This window comes from Alligator mississippiensis, chromosome 4, assembly GCF_030867095.1.
Source record: "Alligator mississippiensis isolate rAllMis1 chromosome 4, rAllMis1, whole genome shotgun sequence".
Lineage (NCBI taxonomy): Eukaryota > Metazoa > Chordata > Crocodylia > Alligatoridae > Alligator > Alligator mississippiensis.
Window position 1 is genome coordinate 80,213,924 of NC_081827.1, and position 17,946 is coordinate 80,231,869.

At 44.0% G+C, this 17,946-nt stretch overlaps 1 protein-coding gene across 3 annotated transcripts in view; it reads left to right on the top strand.

Moving 5' to 3' along the window:
• TMTC2 (transmembrane O-mannosyltransferase targeting cadherins 2) overlaps positions 1 to 17,946 on the top strand; it is a 408,111-nt gene that overhangs the window by 285,503 nt on the left and 104,662 nt on the right. For all 3 annotated transcript variants that reach the window (XM_059726136.1, XM_019494181.2, XM_019494183.2), the window contains 2 exons: positions 2,946 to 3,130; positions 6,621 to 6,699. In XM_059726136.1, the coding sequence (XP_059582119.1) occupies positions 2,946 to 3,130; positions 6,621 to 6,699 (264 nt within the window). The remainder of the gene's footprint in view (positions 1 to 2,945; positions 3,131 to 6,620; positions 6,700 to 17,946) is intronic.

Consider the following 17,946-nt stretch of genomic DNA (forward strand, 5'->3'; position numbering starts at 1 on the left):
GTGCTGGGGGGACTTGGCCAGCCTGGGTTGAACTGGCCAGAGAGAGGTTTTAATTCCCCCTCCCTGTCCCACCAGCAGGGATCCGAAACAGGTCTGCCAGGTATTCCCCTCTTGCTGCTGCAACAGTGGGCCAATGTGCCCCCCGAGGCAGAGAGGGCAGGGAGGGGGGTTATTCTCCCCACTGCCCCCTGGGCACTGCAGTGGGGTCTGCCTGCCCTGACTGCCCTTGCTGCTGCTTGCTGTGTGCCTGGGGCAAGCAACGGAATAAGCTCCCTCCTGTCCCCCTCCCTCTGGTGTCTGGCAGAAGGGGCTTACCCCGCTTGCCCAGGGGACACAGTGAGCAGTGGCAGCAGCAATCTGAGCAGGCAAACCCCACTGCAGTGCCCCAAGGGCAGAGCGGGGAATTACCCTGTTCCCTGCCCTGCCCCAAGGGGCCCTGCCCGCTGACATCTGGCCCCACCAGGTGTGGGCTGGCTGGGGAGTAGGCTTCCTGGGCCAACTCAGAGCTGCTGGGGGACCCCAAGCCCAGCAGGAACCACTGCCATGTCCCTTGCCCTGAGCAGCACCCAAGGTTGCATCTACACAAGCAGATGTGGGCTGGCCAGGATCGGGAGCTGTTCTTCCCCCCTCACTTCCAGCTGCCTCTGCCACAACCATGCTGTGCTGCTCTGGGTGGCGGGGCAGAAAGCTTTTGCCCCTCACATGGAGCTTTGGCTCCAGCTCCCAGACACCTTGGAAAGCATAAGGTGCCCAGGTGGAAGGTGTCCAGGAGCTGCAGCTGGAACTCCGCATGCAGGTTGGAAGCTGCTGGGCTGAAGCTGCCCCCTCTCCCCCGCTGCCTCCCAGAGCAGCTCAGGAGTAGCAGGAATGAGAGGAGGAAACTGCTGCAGGTGAGGGGAAGCTGGCTTGGTCCTGCAAGGCTGTTTTTCTCCCCTTACCTCAAGTTGTGGCTCCTGTCACACCACACAATGCTGCTCAGGGCTGGGAGAGCTTTCTTCAGCCTGGCAGCTTCAGCCCAGCTCAGGTTGAAGTGGCAGGGCTGAAGGAAGATCTCCTAGCCCTGAGTGGTGTTGTGCGATGCAGCAGGAGCCACAGCTGGAAGTGAGGGGAGAAAAACATCCCTGCAGGGGAAAGCCAGCTTCCCCTTGCCTGCAGTGGTTATGTACCCTCCCATTCCTGCAGCTCTGGAGCCACTCCAGGAGGTGGTGGTTGGGGGCGGAGGCTTCGGCCCATCTGCTTCTGCCCCATGCATGGAACTCCAGCTGCAATCCCCAGGCACGTTCTGCCTTCCAAGGCATTTGACAGCTGGAACCAGAGCTCATTGTGTAGGGCAGAACTCATGGGACTGAAACATCCTGCCCCCCATACCCAGAGCTGTGTGCCAAAACCCCTGTCACAGTTTCCCAGAGTGTGAACCCCTTCCTGGCTAGGAGGTGCCATGCTCATGATGGGGAAAGGTGCTACAGGCCACAGCACTGGGCAGGGGGGCACAGGCTTGGAGAGCTCTGGCCCCCTCCAGGCCCCAGTGCAGCTGCGTGCAGTCTCCCACAGCTCTGCCCAGCCCACAGCAGGGCCCCCCGCTGGGAAGGAGCTTGCGCTCCCGGACACTATGATGGGCTGCTGCCCCCATCAAAGGCCGTGCCGCCTCCCACTATAGCAGCTGAGCAAGGCCACGGCTAGACACGGGCCAGTATGTCCACCTGGGGGAGAGGCAAGGATGGAGCTCATTCCTCCTCCCTCCACTAGACTCCACAGGGGACAAGAAGGGGCTTAATCCACTGCTCAGCAGTGGTCAGGGCAGGAGGATCCAGCTGCATTCCCCATGGGGCAGTGATGATAGAGGGTAGAATAACCCCCACTCCTTGCCCCTTCTGCCTCAGGGGCCACAGTGGCCTGCCACTGCAGCAGCGGGAGGGCTGGAGGTGCAGAGAAGTGCTCAGCAGACCTGACTCGGGTCCCTGCCTTTGGAACACCTGGGGGCCAACCCTGCTGGGCCCAGCCCAGAGAGCATGCTGGGATGCTGGGGGATGCTGGATTAAGTTAAACCAGATAGGGCTCTGCTAAAGACATTGCTTAAACAGGTTTGAGCCAAATCGGTTAAGTCTGTTACTACATTCAACCACGTTTATTTCAAACTGGTTTCGGCCATTTTGAGACTGGTTTATATGCCCTGAGCTTCTGTTCTGTTACAGGTTTAAACCAGTTTCTGATCCCTTAAACCAGTTTGTGTAATGTCTGTCCCTAGCCCTAGGCTGTGGAGATGTGCATATCTAGACACTCGTATTTCAGAAAATTTCCTTTCAGTGTTAAAATGAGAAGCAGAAATGATTTTACTGTGCAATGGCTAATAGAACCATTGCTTCGTTATTCAGTAGTTGTATTAACATTTTTCACCATGGACAATGAGCTATAGAACAACTGAAAGCAATGGCACATCCTAGTACCATACACAAGAGTCTGCCTCAAATACATATGACATAAGTACTTTATGTTTTCTGGTTTTTTATGGAATGTAGTTAATCAAAAATACAAGGGTTCGGGTGTTTGTCTTTTATTGTTATTTCCTTATCTGGGACAGAGATTCCACAAATAAGATCCAGGAATGTTTCCAATTATATTGTCCAGTTTCAGTTCCCAAATTGTAGCTTTTTAGTCACTTTGGTATCCGTGTGTGTAAGCATATGCTTGTTTTAATGGAAGCATTTTCCTTCTACTTAAACAAAACAAATAATTATTTGTAATAGTGTTCTTCTAAGTAGGCATCAGACAACATTTAGGGAAGTCTTAAGCCATGCGTTAGATAGGAGGCCAGATTGAGTTATCACAATGGTTGCTTTTCATTATGACTATCTTAGGCTTGTGGATATAAAATGGAGAACAAGTATAATGATATTGTAGAGCTTCAGTAAAACATATAACAACTTTTTTTTTCCCCTCCTTCACAGCTGCTTATTTAAATACTGGTATTATTCTAATGAATCAAGGAAAGACTGAGGAAGCAAGGAGGACATTTTTGAAGTGTTCAGAGATTCCGGATGAAAATTTGAAGGATCCTCATGCTCATAAGAGCTCAGTTACCAGCTGCCTCTACAATTTAGGAAAACTTTTTCATGAACAAGGACATTATGAGGTGAGACCCCAAATTTCCCTACAAAAAAGAAGGGAAAATGCCACCGATTATGTGTATATATAACATAGTTCATATAATCAAGAATCTCAAAATACTTCACAAATATTGGCTAAGGCTCACTAAGCACAGTAAGGTAGATGGATAGTCACAATTTGGAGAGACAGCCTCAGACATACAGAAGTGCTCACAGAGTCATTCTGAAATCCAGGATTATAATCAAACTCTTAGACTTATCACTTTCTGCTGTTTGCCTTTTTCCGTAAGGATATGTCACAGCAGGTAAAATATACATAACTAACTAGTTTAGTATAGGTTTATAGGTTTCCCTCTGCCTAGTCTGCAGAGTTTATAGTATTTAACACTTCAAGTCAGGGATTATCAATTTACAGCCCATAGGCCACATCTGACTCACAGACATGGGCCTTCCATGGCATTCAGCAGTGGGGGCTTTGGCTGAGTGCTTTCCCCATGCCACTGTGTGGATGAGCACGTGTCTGCCCATCTGTCTCTGATGCAGAATGGGTCATTCCGGCCTGCCACACAGAAAAGTGGCCTACCCTTTCCCCAAATTAAACAACCTTGTGTCCCATTCTGAGTCAAGTAAGGCAGTGGCTGACGTCTTTGCCGAAGAGGTGTTAAGTCTTTTTGTCAGTTGTATGCATAGTAAGGGCCTGTTGTTTTTATAAAAACAAGCTTTACCTTTTTTTTTTAATTGCCCCTACAGTATTCATGCCTACATTTCTGCACCTACATGAATTCATGTTTCTCCCTAGGAAGTTATTCCTTGTACATAATTACTAATTTAATTCCACGTACAGTGTTATAATTCCAAAAAAACTGAAGCCTAGTTGGAAAAATCAAATACTTTTCTACTTGAAAAGCTTAGATCTTAACTATAGACTGTGATATTTTGTATCCTTTTGGTTGGGCTTCTCTGCGGACACATGTCTGCATTTTACTGTTGGTTAAAATACAACTGTTTGCATAATCTTATTCTGTATCCAGGCTGTCTAATTTTCCTGCATGACAAGGAAATTGTAACATTCATTTTCCCCCCTTCAGGAAGTAGTAAGCAATAGGTCCTTGTGTGTGATTAAGACACATTTCTGTGTTCCAGAAAGAAAGTATTTTTATTTTGTTCGGTGAGGCGATTCAGAACTGAGTTACTCATAGTTTCGATACACGTAACTCTTCAGATTCCAACACTCAAACTTGGCTGTTCAAGATTAAATTTGCATAGGTCATTTCAAGCTCCCTGCATTCAACTTCCTTTTTCAGCTTGGGGAGTTATTCATTATTTAAAATGCAGTCACAGAAAACTAATTCCTTTGTAAAGATGAAGTAGCATATTGTATAATTCTGCTGTGGCTGTGCATGGTTTATTGTGTTTAGTTATTATTTATATAATGGCATAGATATGCCTGACATACCAGAAGTAAATAAAACAACTGCTCACTGCGCAGGCTAGTTGCAATCTAATTTGGACTTAAATGATCATTCAGTTATGTATTGCAAATTAGTCTGACCCATTGCACAGTGCAGAAGTTTGCTGTCATGCTGTGTAGTGCTGTATAGTTCACTGCTCTAGAACACTACACAGTGGTCACATCTACACGAGACACTAATTGTGCAGTAGCCTAATAATACTACACAGTAGCACATCACAGGACAAACTGTGCTAATAAGCTACTGTGCATAATTATTAGGCTACTGCGCAGAAGCATCACTAAAAAGGTGTTCATTTGCACTACTGCACAGTAATTCTGGTTACTGCACATCTATTTAGTACTTGATTATAAAAGTACTAAAGTAAATGCACAGTAGCCACTGTACATTAATGAATGAAAATATTCACTATATGACTGCCTCATTCACAACGCACCTCCTACCCAAGAGCTGAATGAAACATTAAAATATGTTCATGTTAGGGGTGCACTGATAGAGATTTTGGGGGCCAGTATCTGGTAGCCAATATTTAAGGAGGCATATTGGCTGATACTGATCCAATTTCCTATATAGCTGCATGCAGCTGCATGAAGCCTGTTGCGGTGGAAAGGGGAAGGGGGAGAGAAGGGGTTGGGGGGGGCAGATCAACCCCCTTGCAGTGAGGGAGGAAGGGGACAGGGGTAGGTTCTTCCCAGCCAGGGTGGGGCAGGGCAGGGCACGGGACGAATCCATGACTCATCGGGGGAGGGGGGGCAGCTCCCACCACTGCCATCCTGGGAGGGCATGTGGGGGGCATGTGCCCACAAATCAGGGTGGGATGGGTAGGCTGTAGGATGGAGCTGGGGCTGTGCTGGGCTCTTCTTGGCAGAGGCTGGACAGGGGAGGGGGGCTGCAGCCATCCCAAATTTTGCTATAGCCCCACTCCCAATGCCACTGCTGCTCACCTGGTACAACCCTGGCTTAACCCCCGCCTTCCCCCACATTCCAGGAAGAGCTGGGGTGGTGGCAGTACTGGGAGCATAGCTATGGCGAAATTTGGGGTGGCTGCATCCCTTTCCATAGCTCCACTCCCAGCACCGCTGCCACCTGCCCCAAGGCCAGCCCCTGCCGAGAAGAGCCCAGCGTGGCCCTGGCTCCAACCTGCAGCTGCAGCCTGCCTGTCCCAATCTGGAATGCCCCCACCCGGTGGCCTTCCAGGGTGGCAGTGGTGGGAGCCACTCTCCTGATGAGCTGCAGCTCTGTCCCTCACCCCACCCATCCACCCCTGCCCCTTCCCTCCCTCACCGCAGGGGGCATTGATGTTCCTCCCCCACACCCCTTCCCTCCCCTTCCACCACAACAGATTTACCAGCTGTACGCTGCTGGGCTCTGCTCCTTGCTGCCTGCATGCTGTGATGTGGATGGGGCTGTCCTACTGTGTGCTGTGGTGGGGATGGGGCACAAATTATCGGCCACATTAAACCAATTTGCAATATAGCCAATTTTCTTTATATTGGTACCAATCTGATATCAGACCAATGTATTGGTGCATCTCTAATTCATGTAATTCAAAAAACAATACACTTTCAAGAGTGGGGGAAATGAGGAAAAACCTAATTTGGGCATTTTTTACTGGGGTTCTGTGTTTTATTGGCACTTGTACTAGCAATGACTCTTTATTATTAAGGTACTTATTGTAGCACAATAATGTGAAAAATTCTCTATCTGGAATTTGATATTAATCTGTGTAGTCTGTCAGTCTACAGAATTTTAAATTGATCAGTAAACTAATGAGCTTTTGGGAGTACTAATGTTACATTTTTTCCTCTTGCAGGAAAGAGATGAACTAATAGAAATGATTAAGTTTAGTGTCAAAGAGCTTTATATCTTTTGGTGATCTTTTTATAAATGATAAATGTGATCTTCCCATTGAATTAGTATTGTAGACTCTGTTGTTTTTTTTTTCCATTCAGAGATGGTAGCTTGTTTTTAATTGCATGTGAGAGACTGCTTTTCAAATTGGTACTTTAATAGTGATTTTTCTTGATTCTGTCTTTCATATTAGGATGCACTGATGGTTTACAAGGAAGCGATACAAAAAATGCCAAGACAGTTTGCTCCCCAGAGCTTATATAATATGATGGGTAAGTGCAGTGTAAATATTTCAGAATGACTCTTGAGGAATTAGGCAGGGTAAAATGAGAGAGTGCTTATCTTAAAATCAAAGTTAAAATTATATAATTAATTATAAAAAATTGCTCAAATAAATCTTAACTTAAGCTTCAGAGTTCAAGTAACAGCAATAGATGAGCTTGAGAAAATCCAGTAGGTACATGAGCAGTTAAATTCTGAATTTATTTGGCAATGTTCACAGAATCCATTAAGTGGTGCTCATCTAAAGAACTTCCTGTCCAATATCTAAGAATGTCATGTGAGAATAAGACAGCTTTTATTCATAAATGCCCCTAATTTTATTTATTATTGAAATAAATGAGACCGTCTTCATTTTATGCAATAGGTGATGGATCAGGAAACCACTAAGATTATATAAGGAATATGTTTATTTTTTTTTTACTACTTACCTTGGAGAGAAATAAGATGTCCTAATGGGCTCACAGTCCAATTTAAGTGCTTTATAGTACAGAATTGACTAGAGTATGATCTGTAATAAGGGAGTTCAGTAGCCTCTCATCTGGGTCTAGCTAATATCCTCTCTTAAAATGGTGACATCAATTTTAGTACACTGCAAAGTTGCTAATTAAATTGTTTCTTTTCTGAAAGCTAAATTTTGAATATGATTATAAGAATTGTGCATGTAGACTATTGTCACAAAACTGTAAGAGCTTGTAAGGAGATATACAAAGGTATACAAACTTGTAAGGTGGTATGTAAATTTTTAAAGTCAATAAATAGACTTACTGTGGTGGTATATTTAATTACGTGTTTGATGTCACTTTGCCAGTGTGTAGTTTTTGATGAATACTGTAGTCATTTTTCCAGAACACTGACTGCCAGCATATTAAACCGTATGGCTACAATACCTGAAATCCATACTCTTGTTTTTGGACACATTTTAGTTAATATAAGAATTCCTGGATAGTTGCTATGAATTTATCAGTTACATTTGTCAGCTTGCATTGATTATCCTAACAAATTTACAAAGAGTCGTCATTTTGTTGTGTGATAATCTGCTTATTATTAATATTCACTAGAAACTTTTGAAGATGGATTGTCATAGCTTGAGAAGTATGATTGCCCTATTTTGTGTGCAAAAGTTCAAAATCTAAATAAAAATATTATTTTCCAATAGTAGAAGTTACAAAACTATGGCCATTACTATTTCTGCCCAGACAGTTCTTTCAGTATAAAAGAAGTGTGCTGCCCTGTCCCCTGAATGGATTTATTCTATAAAACTATTGCTGCATATAAAGTACTTTACTGAGTACCCCAAATCTCAAATTTCTTTCAGCTATATATGTAGGCTGAGAGGATTGTTCCTGCTTGCTTTATAAGAACAGTTCACAGAGCCCAACTTCCTCTGTTTCCTAGTAGTTGGATTAATTGAACAAAGCAGGAAAGAAACGCAGAGATCATTTTGGTTTTCTCCCAGGCGTGGCTGCTGCGAGGTTTTGTTCTTCCATTTTGTCCAACATCTTAACTTTAGACATTTATACTTCATTTATTTTCTGGTAGAGTAATAATTAAAGGTCAGCAGAGCTTACTTAAACTCTTGTCAGAAGAATCAGTGTCAGCTAAAAAGCTAGAAAACAATGCCAGGCTGTTGCAGGGCTGCATAGATAAGTTCATGTATCCCTAAACTGCATATGTGTCTACACTTCAGTCATTACATAGTCTGTACTTTAGTTAGAGATACCACATGCCTGGAATGGCTTCAAACTAGGTAGCTTAGATGTTGCTACATTTGCAAAGTTGAATAAATAATAATTGGATGATTAGTAATTGCTGATTTCTGAGATGCCACAGCCTCATTATGGCAGTGTCCTGGCTAGCTATTTTGAAGTTTACTTGGTGGGGGGGAATATACATGCTTCAAAGAGAACAGTGTAGATATAACATTATAATTTTTCTGTAATCTAAGAATCTAGATATGTACAAGGCACGGACACACAAACAAGTTACCACAAGGAAAATCAGGGTATTTGCAGTTCAACAGCAGTTCTTCATAGTTATCCCTGTGCCTGCTCTTACTCCCCACAGGAAATAAAAGTGAAAATGCTGTACTTTTGCTCTCAGTGAAATAAAGAGAAGAAATATTAGCAGATAATTTCTCCAGTTGTTTTCCTCAGCAGTTTCTTCTATGTAGAAATTACTTCTAAATTTAATAATTAAATCTTTTCTTAATTTTTTCATTAATAATTCATTTTAAAAATTGTTTTAATGTTGTTAATTTAATTTCACTTTTTATTTTCACAGTGGTGTTTTCCATTGTGTACTATATATAATAACAGAAGAGTGGGTTAACTTCCATTTAATGTAAGATGGGTGTGTTCACAGGCAGTTCATAGATTCATAGATGTTAGGGTCGGAAGGGACCTCAATAGATCATCGAGTCCGACCCCCTGCATAGGCAGGAAAGAGTGCTGGGTCTAGATGACCCCAGCTAGATGCTTAGCTAACCTCCTCTTGAAGACCCCCAGGGTAGGGGAGAGCACCACCTCCCTTGGGAGCCCGTTCCAGACCTTGGCCACTCGAACTGTGAAGTTCCTCCTAATGTCCAATCTAAATCTGCTCTCTGCTAGCTTGTGGCTATTATTTCTTGTAACCCCCGGGGGCACCTTGGTGAATAAATACTCACCAATTCCCTTCTGTGCCCCCGTGATGAACTTATAGGCAGCCACAAGGTCACCTCTCAACCTTCTCTTGCGGAGGCTGAAAAGGTCCAGTTTCTCTAGTCTCTCGTTGCAGGGCTTGGTCTGCAGGCCCTTAACCATAGGAGTGGCCCTTCTCTGGACCCTCTCCAGGTTATCCGCATCCCTCTTGAATTGTGGTGCCCAGAATTGCACGCAGTACTCCAACTGTGGTCTGACCAGCGCCCAATAGAGGGGAAGTATCACCTCCTTGGACCTATTCGTCATGCACCTGCTGATGCACGATAAAGTGCCATTGGCTTTTCTGATGGCTAGTATCTTCTGTGCAGTAAACCAGCCTCATTTACAACCTGGTAATTTGTTCTTGTGCCCATGTCCTTACTTTTGTAGGATGTGTGCTATAGAAACATACTAAATACATGCAGCCTGCAATTCTTTTACTGCACTGTGCATCAACAGGCCAACTGGGATTCATAGATTCATAGATATAGGGTGAGAAGACACCTAAGTAGATTTTTAAGTCTGAACCCTTGCCCTAGGCAGGAGAGAGAACTGGGTTCATATGACCCCAGCCAGGTAATTATCAAGCCTCCTCTTAAAGACCCTCAAGGTAGGAGCCAGCACTAATTCCCTTGGAAGTTGGTTCCAGATCCTAGCTGCCCTGATTGTGAAATAGTGCCTTCTAATGTCCAGCCTGAACCTACTCTCAATCAACTTGTGGCCGTTATTCCTTGTTACTCCGGGAGGTGCTCGGGGGAACAGGGTCTCTCCCATTCTCTGCTAGTCCCCCCTGGTAAGTTTATAGATGGCCACCAGGTCCCCTTCTCAGCCTTCTCTTGTGAAGGCTGAACAGGTTAAGGTACCCTAGCCTCTCCTCGTAGGGTCTGCCCTGCTGGCCCTGGAGCATGCAAGTGGCCCTCCTCTGGACCCTCTCGATGCTGGCTACATCCCTCCTAAAGTGTGGCGCCCAGAACTGGACACAGTACTCCAACTGTGGCCTAACCAGTGTCGCATAGAGGGGGAGGATCACCTCCTTGGCCCTGCTCATGATGCATCTGTGGATGCATGACAAGGTACAGTTGGCCTTACTGACCACATCCTCATATTGGCAGCCTGTGTTCATTTTGGAATCGATAATGACCCCAAGATCTCTTTCTGCCACTGTGCTTTTGAGAAGGGAGTTCCCCAGCCTATAGATATGGTGCTGGTTCTTTCTGCCCAAGTGCAGCACCCTGCACTTGTCAGTATTGAATCCCATCCTATTTTCATTCGCCCACCCCTGTAACCTGTCCAGGTCCAGCTGTATCCTTTCCCTCCCTTCTTGTGTACCCACCTCGCCCCAAATCTTGGTGTTGTCAGCGAATTTGAACAGAGTGCTTTTCAATCCCTCGTCCAAAGCGCTAATAAAGGAATTGAACAGTGTGGGCCCGAGGACCGGACCCTGGGGGACCCCACTGCCCACATCCTTGCAGGTCGAATATGACCCATCCACCACCACTCTCTGGGTGTGGCCCCTCAGCCAATTTGCGACCCATCTGGCTGTGTAGGGATCAATGCCACAGTTGCCTGGGTTTTAAATTGAGAATGGGGTGGGAGATGGTATCAAAAGCTTTCCTGAAGTCTAGAAAGACTGCATCCATCGTGACACCTGCATCCAGTGATTTTTTTGACCTGATCGTAGAAGGGAATCAGGTTGGTCTGATAGGACCTGCCCCTAATGAACCCATGCTGGTTGCCCCTGAGCATCATCCCCCCTGCTGGTCCTTCCCAGATGTGCTCCTGGATAATCTTTTCAAAGAGCTTCTCCAGGATTGAAGTAAGAATAACGGGCCTATAGTTTCCCGGGTCCTTCCTCCTCCCTTTTTTGAAAATGGGAACCACATTGGCCTTCTTCCAGTCATCTGGCACCTGGCCAGAGCACCATGAGTGCTTGTAAAGCTGTGCCAGGGGCCCCTTGATAACCTCTGCCAGGGATGTTTAAGCCTGTTTTAATATTTAAGCAAAAATAACTAATGTTAGCTACAATGCTATTATTTAATACATATTCATTTTTAGATACACTTGCCTGCTGCTTACTTACAAAATTGTATCTGAACAAATATTTGAAGTACATAAGCAACTGGAAACTTGAGGGATTGGGATCTGCCAGTGCTCCTATATGTGTAACTGCAGGAACGTGATAGTGAGCTATGCTTGATATCCCCTAGGCCAGGGACAAAAATTACACATAAACCAGTAAGTGATTGGAAACCAGTTCAGATCTGTAAGACAACAGAAATTCAGTACACATAAACTGCTTTCAAAATGGCCGAAACTGTAGTACCAGACTTAATTGATTTAGGTTAAATCAGCTTATTGAACTTCTGTCCTAGATCCCCTGCAGATTCAGTTTGACTCACAGTTGCCCAGCATTACAGGATGTTTTGCACTTCCCCCGCAATCCCCACCTGGCAGGCTGAGTGAGCTAGCCTTGGCCCAAACTGTCTGCTCCAGCCGAGCAAAGAAGCATGCTCTAGCCAGGGCTGTCCCTGGCGGGGTGCAAATTGGGGTAACTGCCCCAGGCCCCGCACTTTGGGGGGCCCCGCAGAGCCAGGCAGAGAGGCTGTGGCTGCTGCATTTTTAGTTTAGCCCACCCTCCCGCCTGGCAGGTTGGATGTTTGTTTGCCTGTTCCAGCTGGAAGTTCTGGCAGTCACCCCTCTCACCGCGTCCGGTATGCCAGGGCTTTCACTCCTTGGTGTAAGTGTGCCATGGGATGGAGAGGAGGGCCCTGCGCAGGCTGCTTTGCCCCGGGCCCCGTACCCTGCTGGGGTTGTCTCTGGTTCTAGTGTCCCCCAGCTTCTGGCCAGGGCCATTGCAGGCATGTGACTGCATTTCCAGAATGAAAAATGTGTGAAGATTGAGTCAATTCAGCCTCAGGCTTTTTGACTGTCTGTACTTAGCCCTAGAGCAGAGAAGGGCACAACCTGGGAACACTCAGTACGCGTAGGTACTTCCCTATTTCAGATCTGCTCTGTGAGAGCAAGAATCTACATAGGTAATCCATTGGGTTGATTATTTAATCTGAGAATAGTGGGTGTAAAGACAGTCCTCTTCAGATGACTTTGGGATTGATGAATTGTAAACCTTATCTGTTTGTCACAGTTAGTTTGCAGTATTGGATACAATTTTACAATTTGAGAAAAATGTTTAATTTACCTTGCTTTCCATTGTTAACTCTTATTCCAGCAGTTTATGGAGATTTTTCTGGAGCCTTTTCCCCATATGCTATACATGACATACTCAAGGAGTATAAACACAAAGGTTTGCTGTTTATACTGAATTAAGATTTGAACTCCAGATCTCTAAGTCCAGTAGCATTAACACTCTAACAGTGCTAAGCCTTTACACCACCTGTTTTCCCTGTTTGCATTACAGTACTTTCCTGTGCTCACTTCTATTGGCTTTTTCTTCTGGCAAGCCAGTGGTGACTCACTCCTCCGTTGCGCCAATCTGCCTAGATGACTCCTTGCTGCTAGAAACCAAAAAAACCCCTTGCATCTTAAACATATAAGGAATGTTTGGCCCAAAGGACCCAAACAATCCATTGAGCTTTGCATTTGCCCCATTGTATGAAAATCAAGAGATGTGCATTTGATGTTCAAGGTTCATATGTATGAAAACTTGCAATGTAGGTTTTGGTCCTCTATCATTGTGATTTATTTGGCCAGGTGTGCAGTAACCAAGCTAAGGGAACCATATGGATTTTTGGCTTTGTACCAAGAAAAAAAAACCTATTCCTTTTTCTCTAAAACACAAAACAAATACAAATTAAAACTTTGAAATCAAAATAATTATTTAAGATTCCATGTTTTGTTGGCTTGGTATGTGTTTTCTCTATGGAATTCATCTTTGATATGAATTAAAAAGTACATACTAAGGTTACAGAGATTAACTTGCTTGGCATTACAACATGCACTACAAAGGCCAGAGCCCAGCTCAGCTGAATTAAATAGGTAATATATTTTGTTTAAAGTTTCAATTAAAACCTAGGGTCAAAAGATAAAATGGTCCCTGTGGGATCTTGAACACTTTAATGCCAATATTAGAATTGCTTAAGAATAAGGGTCTGGTCTATATGTCTTTTGCTTTCCTGGAAATATGATATTGTACAGTTGATTGAATTACATTGCTTTTAAAACTACACTGGCCCACCTGCTAAAGTAATTCATACTTCTGCCAGTTTAGTGGTGTGAAAGGGAGTGATATGGAGTACTGGGGCCTTATTTTAAAAAATGTGAAGGTACAGGGAGGGATGTTTAAGCAGTGTTCCTCAGCTCCTTGAATGACAAAGTGCTATCAAGTGCATACATTCATAGGCATATACTATTTTTCCTCTTCGTCCATCCCTTCCAACCAGCAGTGAATATCTATTTTCAAGTGCATTTTTGCTCACCATTTCTTGTGAGAGAGTTTCTTCTGTAACTTGCACCTAACCCTGTAAACTTTATAACGTGTGTGTGTGTATATAGTGCAGGTTGTAGAAGGAACATCCAGGGCAAAAAGGAACGGAGGGACTTGTAACCATTAATGAAGTTCCCGGTCAGCCTTTACACATGATGAGCATCTGTCCATATTTAGCACATGTGCCTGGTGAAAAGTTACTGTCTTGGCAAATTTTTTTCCTTCAATCTGGGAAGTCCGTTATCTTTCTTCCTTGCTCTACTACACTATACATGAACAAAAAAAATGCAGTCTTACTTCAATGGAAGCCAGGTAAAGAAGAGGGGAAGCCAGATTTTACATCTGGCATGGAGGTTCACTTCACAAGTCTGAAGGCTTAGCAGACAGGGAAAGAGTTTCTGTTTTGATGATTATAACATAACTATTACTTTATTTGATAAAGTGAATAAAGTAATAAAGTATTACTTTATTTTTACTTTTTATACTTTTGGGTGGATGTGGCTGTTTGTACAAACCTGTTAATATTGTTAAGGCTCCTATCCCATTTGCCACTTAATTCCATTAAATGCCTTTTTATTGAATTACTTTTAAATATTGTTTTGGGCTTCAAGAAACACTTTTGTTGGTATAGTTTTACAGTTCATGCTGTGCTAGACTTATTTTTTAAGAGCCAAGGATGATTAATTTGTGAAATGCGTATCCCACGCCACATAACTTATTCAAAGCATAGTTTCTTGCACTTGTTCAAGATACAGTTGTCAAAACATTAACCATGCTTGTCATAGGGTTTTGTTGGTAATTATTTGCTAAGTGTACATTGAAAATATTTTTTCTCTAAATGTAAATGAGTGGAAAATAGTATAACAGAGGTACTAAAAATGTAGCTCCACTCTAATGGAAGGAATAGTTTTGCTTCCATTCTTTTATCCAATTCCTTTACCTATGAGTCTTCATAGGTTACTGTAGTTGATATTCTCTGTACACAGCAAAATATCAGCTTTGGGCTGATGGAAACTTCTCGGGTATTTTGTTTTTGTTTTGGGATTCTCGTTACCATACTCAGACTAAGTACAGAGGTTATAGTAATGGATTGCTAAAGGGACTGGGACTACAACAGTCTCAGGATTTTCATTCACACTTTTCCCCTTTTGACAATTGATCTCTACTGTCTAATAAAATAGTTCAGTTTTTTCACATGAACAGTATTCTGGAGTGAATAAGACAGTAGGCCTGCCTTGCATGTATTTTTTAATATAATGGGAGTCTGAATAAAAATAATAATATAACCATAAGATTTCCAGACCAAAATGTAGTCATGTGTCTAAACAAGGCCTCCGGGAACACCAATTAGATATAGCCCTAGTGTTAAGTACTTTTAGCAAGAGCACTTTGGAATGAAATATACTTTTTTGGTACAATATCAATGTTTAACTCTTTAATGCAGACTAAAAATCTTTAACATGAAATTAAGTAATATGAAAGGTGAGAGAGAGATTCACTTAATATTTTTGCAATCTTAGTCATTCTGTCTGTTCCCTCCTCCTTTGCTGTTCATTATACATTTGTCTGAAAGTAAAAATCAAATCCTTTCTCAGATGAGGTCACTGTTTGTCAATTACTTCTGTTACTTGGAGGCCTCCAGTGAAAGAATATGATTGTGCTCAGTCCCTGAAGTTCCTTATTGGAATTGACTCACTTTGGATTTTCATTTATTACCCCTTTCCAATTTTACAAATATAAAAAAATAGATTTGCCTTCTAAATAACTCCAAGATTCTATCCTGATTGACTAGCAGAGGCCCATAAAAATCAACTCATTCTCAATAAATGTGACCACCTTCAGTCTATCAAAATAGCATCTACAATACTCTGCATTCTGAGAAATTGTAAATCACAGTGTTCTGTGACAGAAAAGAAAAATCCTTTTTCTCTATCCTATACTGGATGCACCAGTGATTTCAGAGAAGCTTTGATTCAGCGTTTACTTATTACTGTCTGTTTTGTATTACTGTGAAACATTGCATCGAGCTAGCTATGCTCTTAGTTTTATTACTTGCATGCATAAACTCCTTGTGCAGTAAAAGTCCATGCATTATGTTCTGCAAAGTTATCAGTATGATAATCAAGAATACAAAATGTACAGAGCATTTTCAATAGGTGTTGTTTTCCTAGCTCTGTTTCCTTATTTTATTATATTTTGAATTCCGTTCTTGGCATTGCAATGTCCAATAGATTGTTCTGAGATTTTGTTCAACAAATTTGTTAGCAATCAATTCGTGTGTCAGATTATAAACTCTTTAACAATGCTGTGGAGGAAGAATAAAAAGGCAGATTGTAATGCATGTCTTCTTACTATAGATAATATATATCTTCATTTGTCTTTTTGCATCTTCATCTCCAGGGGTTCCGCTATCCAAGAAAGACTGATGTTAATGATCAAAAGCATATGTGAATGTGGCATCTATTGAAGCACAATACTGTTACATTCATAGTCCCATAGTATCCCCTCATCAATAAACCTAACATGTTCCCCTCAAGGAGGTGGCTTTTGCTTGGGTTGTTCAGATTTCTGGCTGTCTTAGTGTTGAAAAAAATAACAGTATTATTTGTGGTATGGTGAAAAGTTCTTGCATCTGTCTGAAGTAAAGCTGACCTTGTGATGTACAGATTTATTCTTTATGAACATATCAGAAATGAACACAGGTGAACTTAATCTAGAACAGAATAACTTTTGTTGCAGTGGTGGACAATACATTTTGGGTGAAGGGCCGCTCAATGAGTTTATTGGTGAGCTTTCCAGGGCTGCATGGGTATTGCCCTGCCCCCTGGTCACCACCTTGGGACCAGAAGTCCCACCCCTAACCACTGACCTTTGCCAATGGAACTCCTTCCCCTTGCCCCTTCCCAGAAAATATTCATTTGCGGGGAGGAGGGGGGGGGGAGGGATTGCCATCTTAGAACCAGAAAAAAACGAAATCCTACACTAAAGGTCAAACACCTACTATAATATATTTTAATTTTATTAACAAAATTATTTTTATTATGATCTGTGTTTGCATACTGTATACAGAGGTGATTGCATAATAACTAAAAAATAAAGTCTTAGCCTTGTATATTGTGTAGGGGGTGTAGTTGTATGTGTGTGTATGGTGGGGTGCGGGTGTTGGTATGGTGGAGTGTGGGGGGTATGCGTGTGTGGGGGAGGGTTTGTGAGGGGGTTTAGCTGTGTGTGGGAGGCATACAGTATGTTGGGGGGTGTATAAGTGGGCAGTTGTGGGGGCAGGGTGTGGGTGTGTCACATTTGCAGGGTGTGAGGGAGGGTCAGAGGTATGCCCCCCCCCACACTCCTCCCTTCCCATGGTGCAGCAGTAGGCAGGGTGCTTATGCCTGACACAGGTGCTGGTACCCAATGGCACATGGCTTTGGCCACCACTGAACATCACAGTGAGGAACGTAGCCCCCGCCAGGGCATCTCAATCGCTGGCACTTCCTGCCATGCATGCTCAGTCCCTGCACCTATGCAGCATGGGAGGGAAGCCCTGTGCACTGGAGCCAGCTACCTTTCTTGCCCCCTGCTGTGAAAGAAGTCAGCTCCAGTGTGTGGGGCTTCCCTCCCAGGCCACGTGAGTGCAGGGGCTGCGCATGCACGATGGAGAGCGCTGGTGATAGAGATGGCCCAGTGGGGCCTGCACCTCATGCTGCAATGTGTAGCACTGGCTGGAGCTGCGTGCTGGTGAGCACCAGTGTTGGGCACAAATGTCCCAAGTGCTCCAGCCTGCTGCTGCTGTTGCATGCCAGGGCTGTGTGCCATAGGAGAACTGTAGCGGGGGCCCATACCCCCCCACCCTCCCTCACACCCACACGTTGACCACCCAAGCTCTGCACTGTCACCAGCCCCAGGCTCCAAGCTCCTGCCCAGCTGTAGCTCCACCCCTGCCCCTACCACTCCCCTAGCTGCTGCCTGGAGGGAGAGTGATGCCAGGGAGGCTGAGAATGTCTGTGGTGGCTGCAGCAGCAGCAGCCCTGCCTGGAAGCTGCCTGCTGGCTGGGCTGGGCCCTTCCACCCATGTGTATACATGGACACCTCGCCCCACCCTCAGAAAGTCTGGGCAGGGTACAATT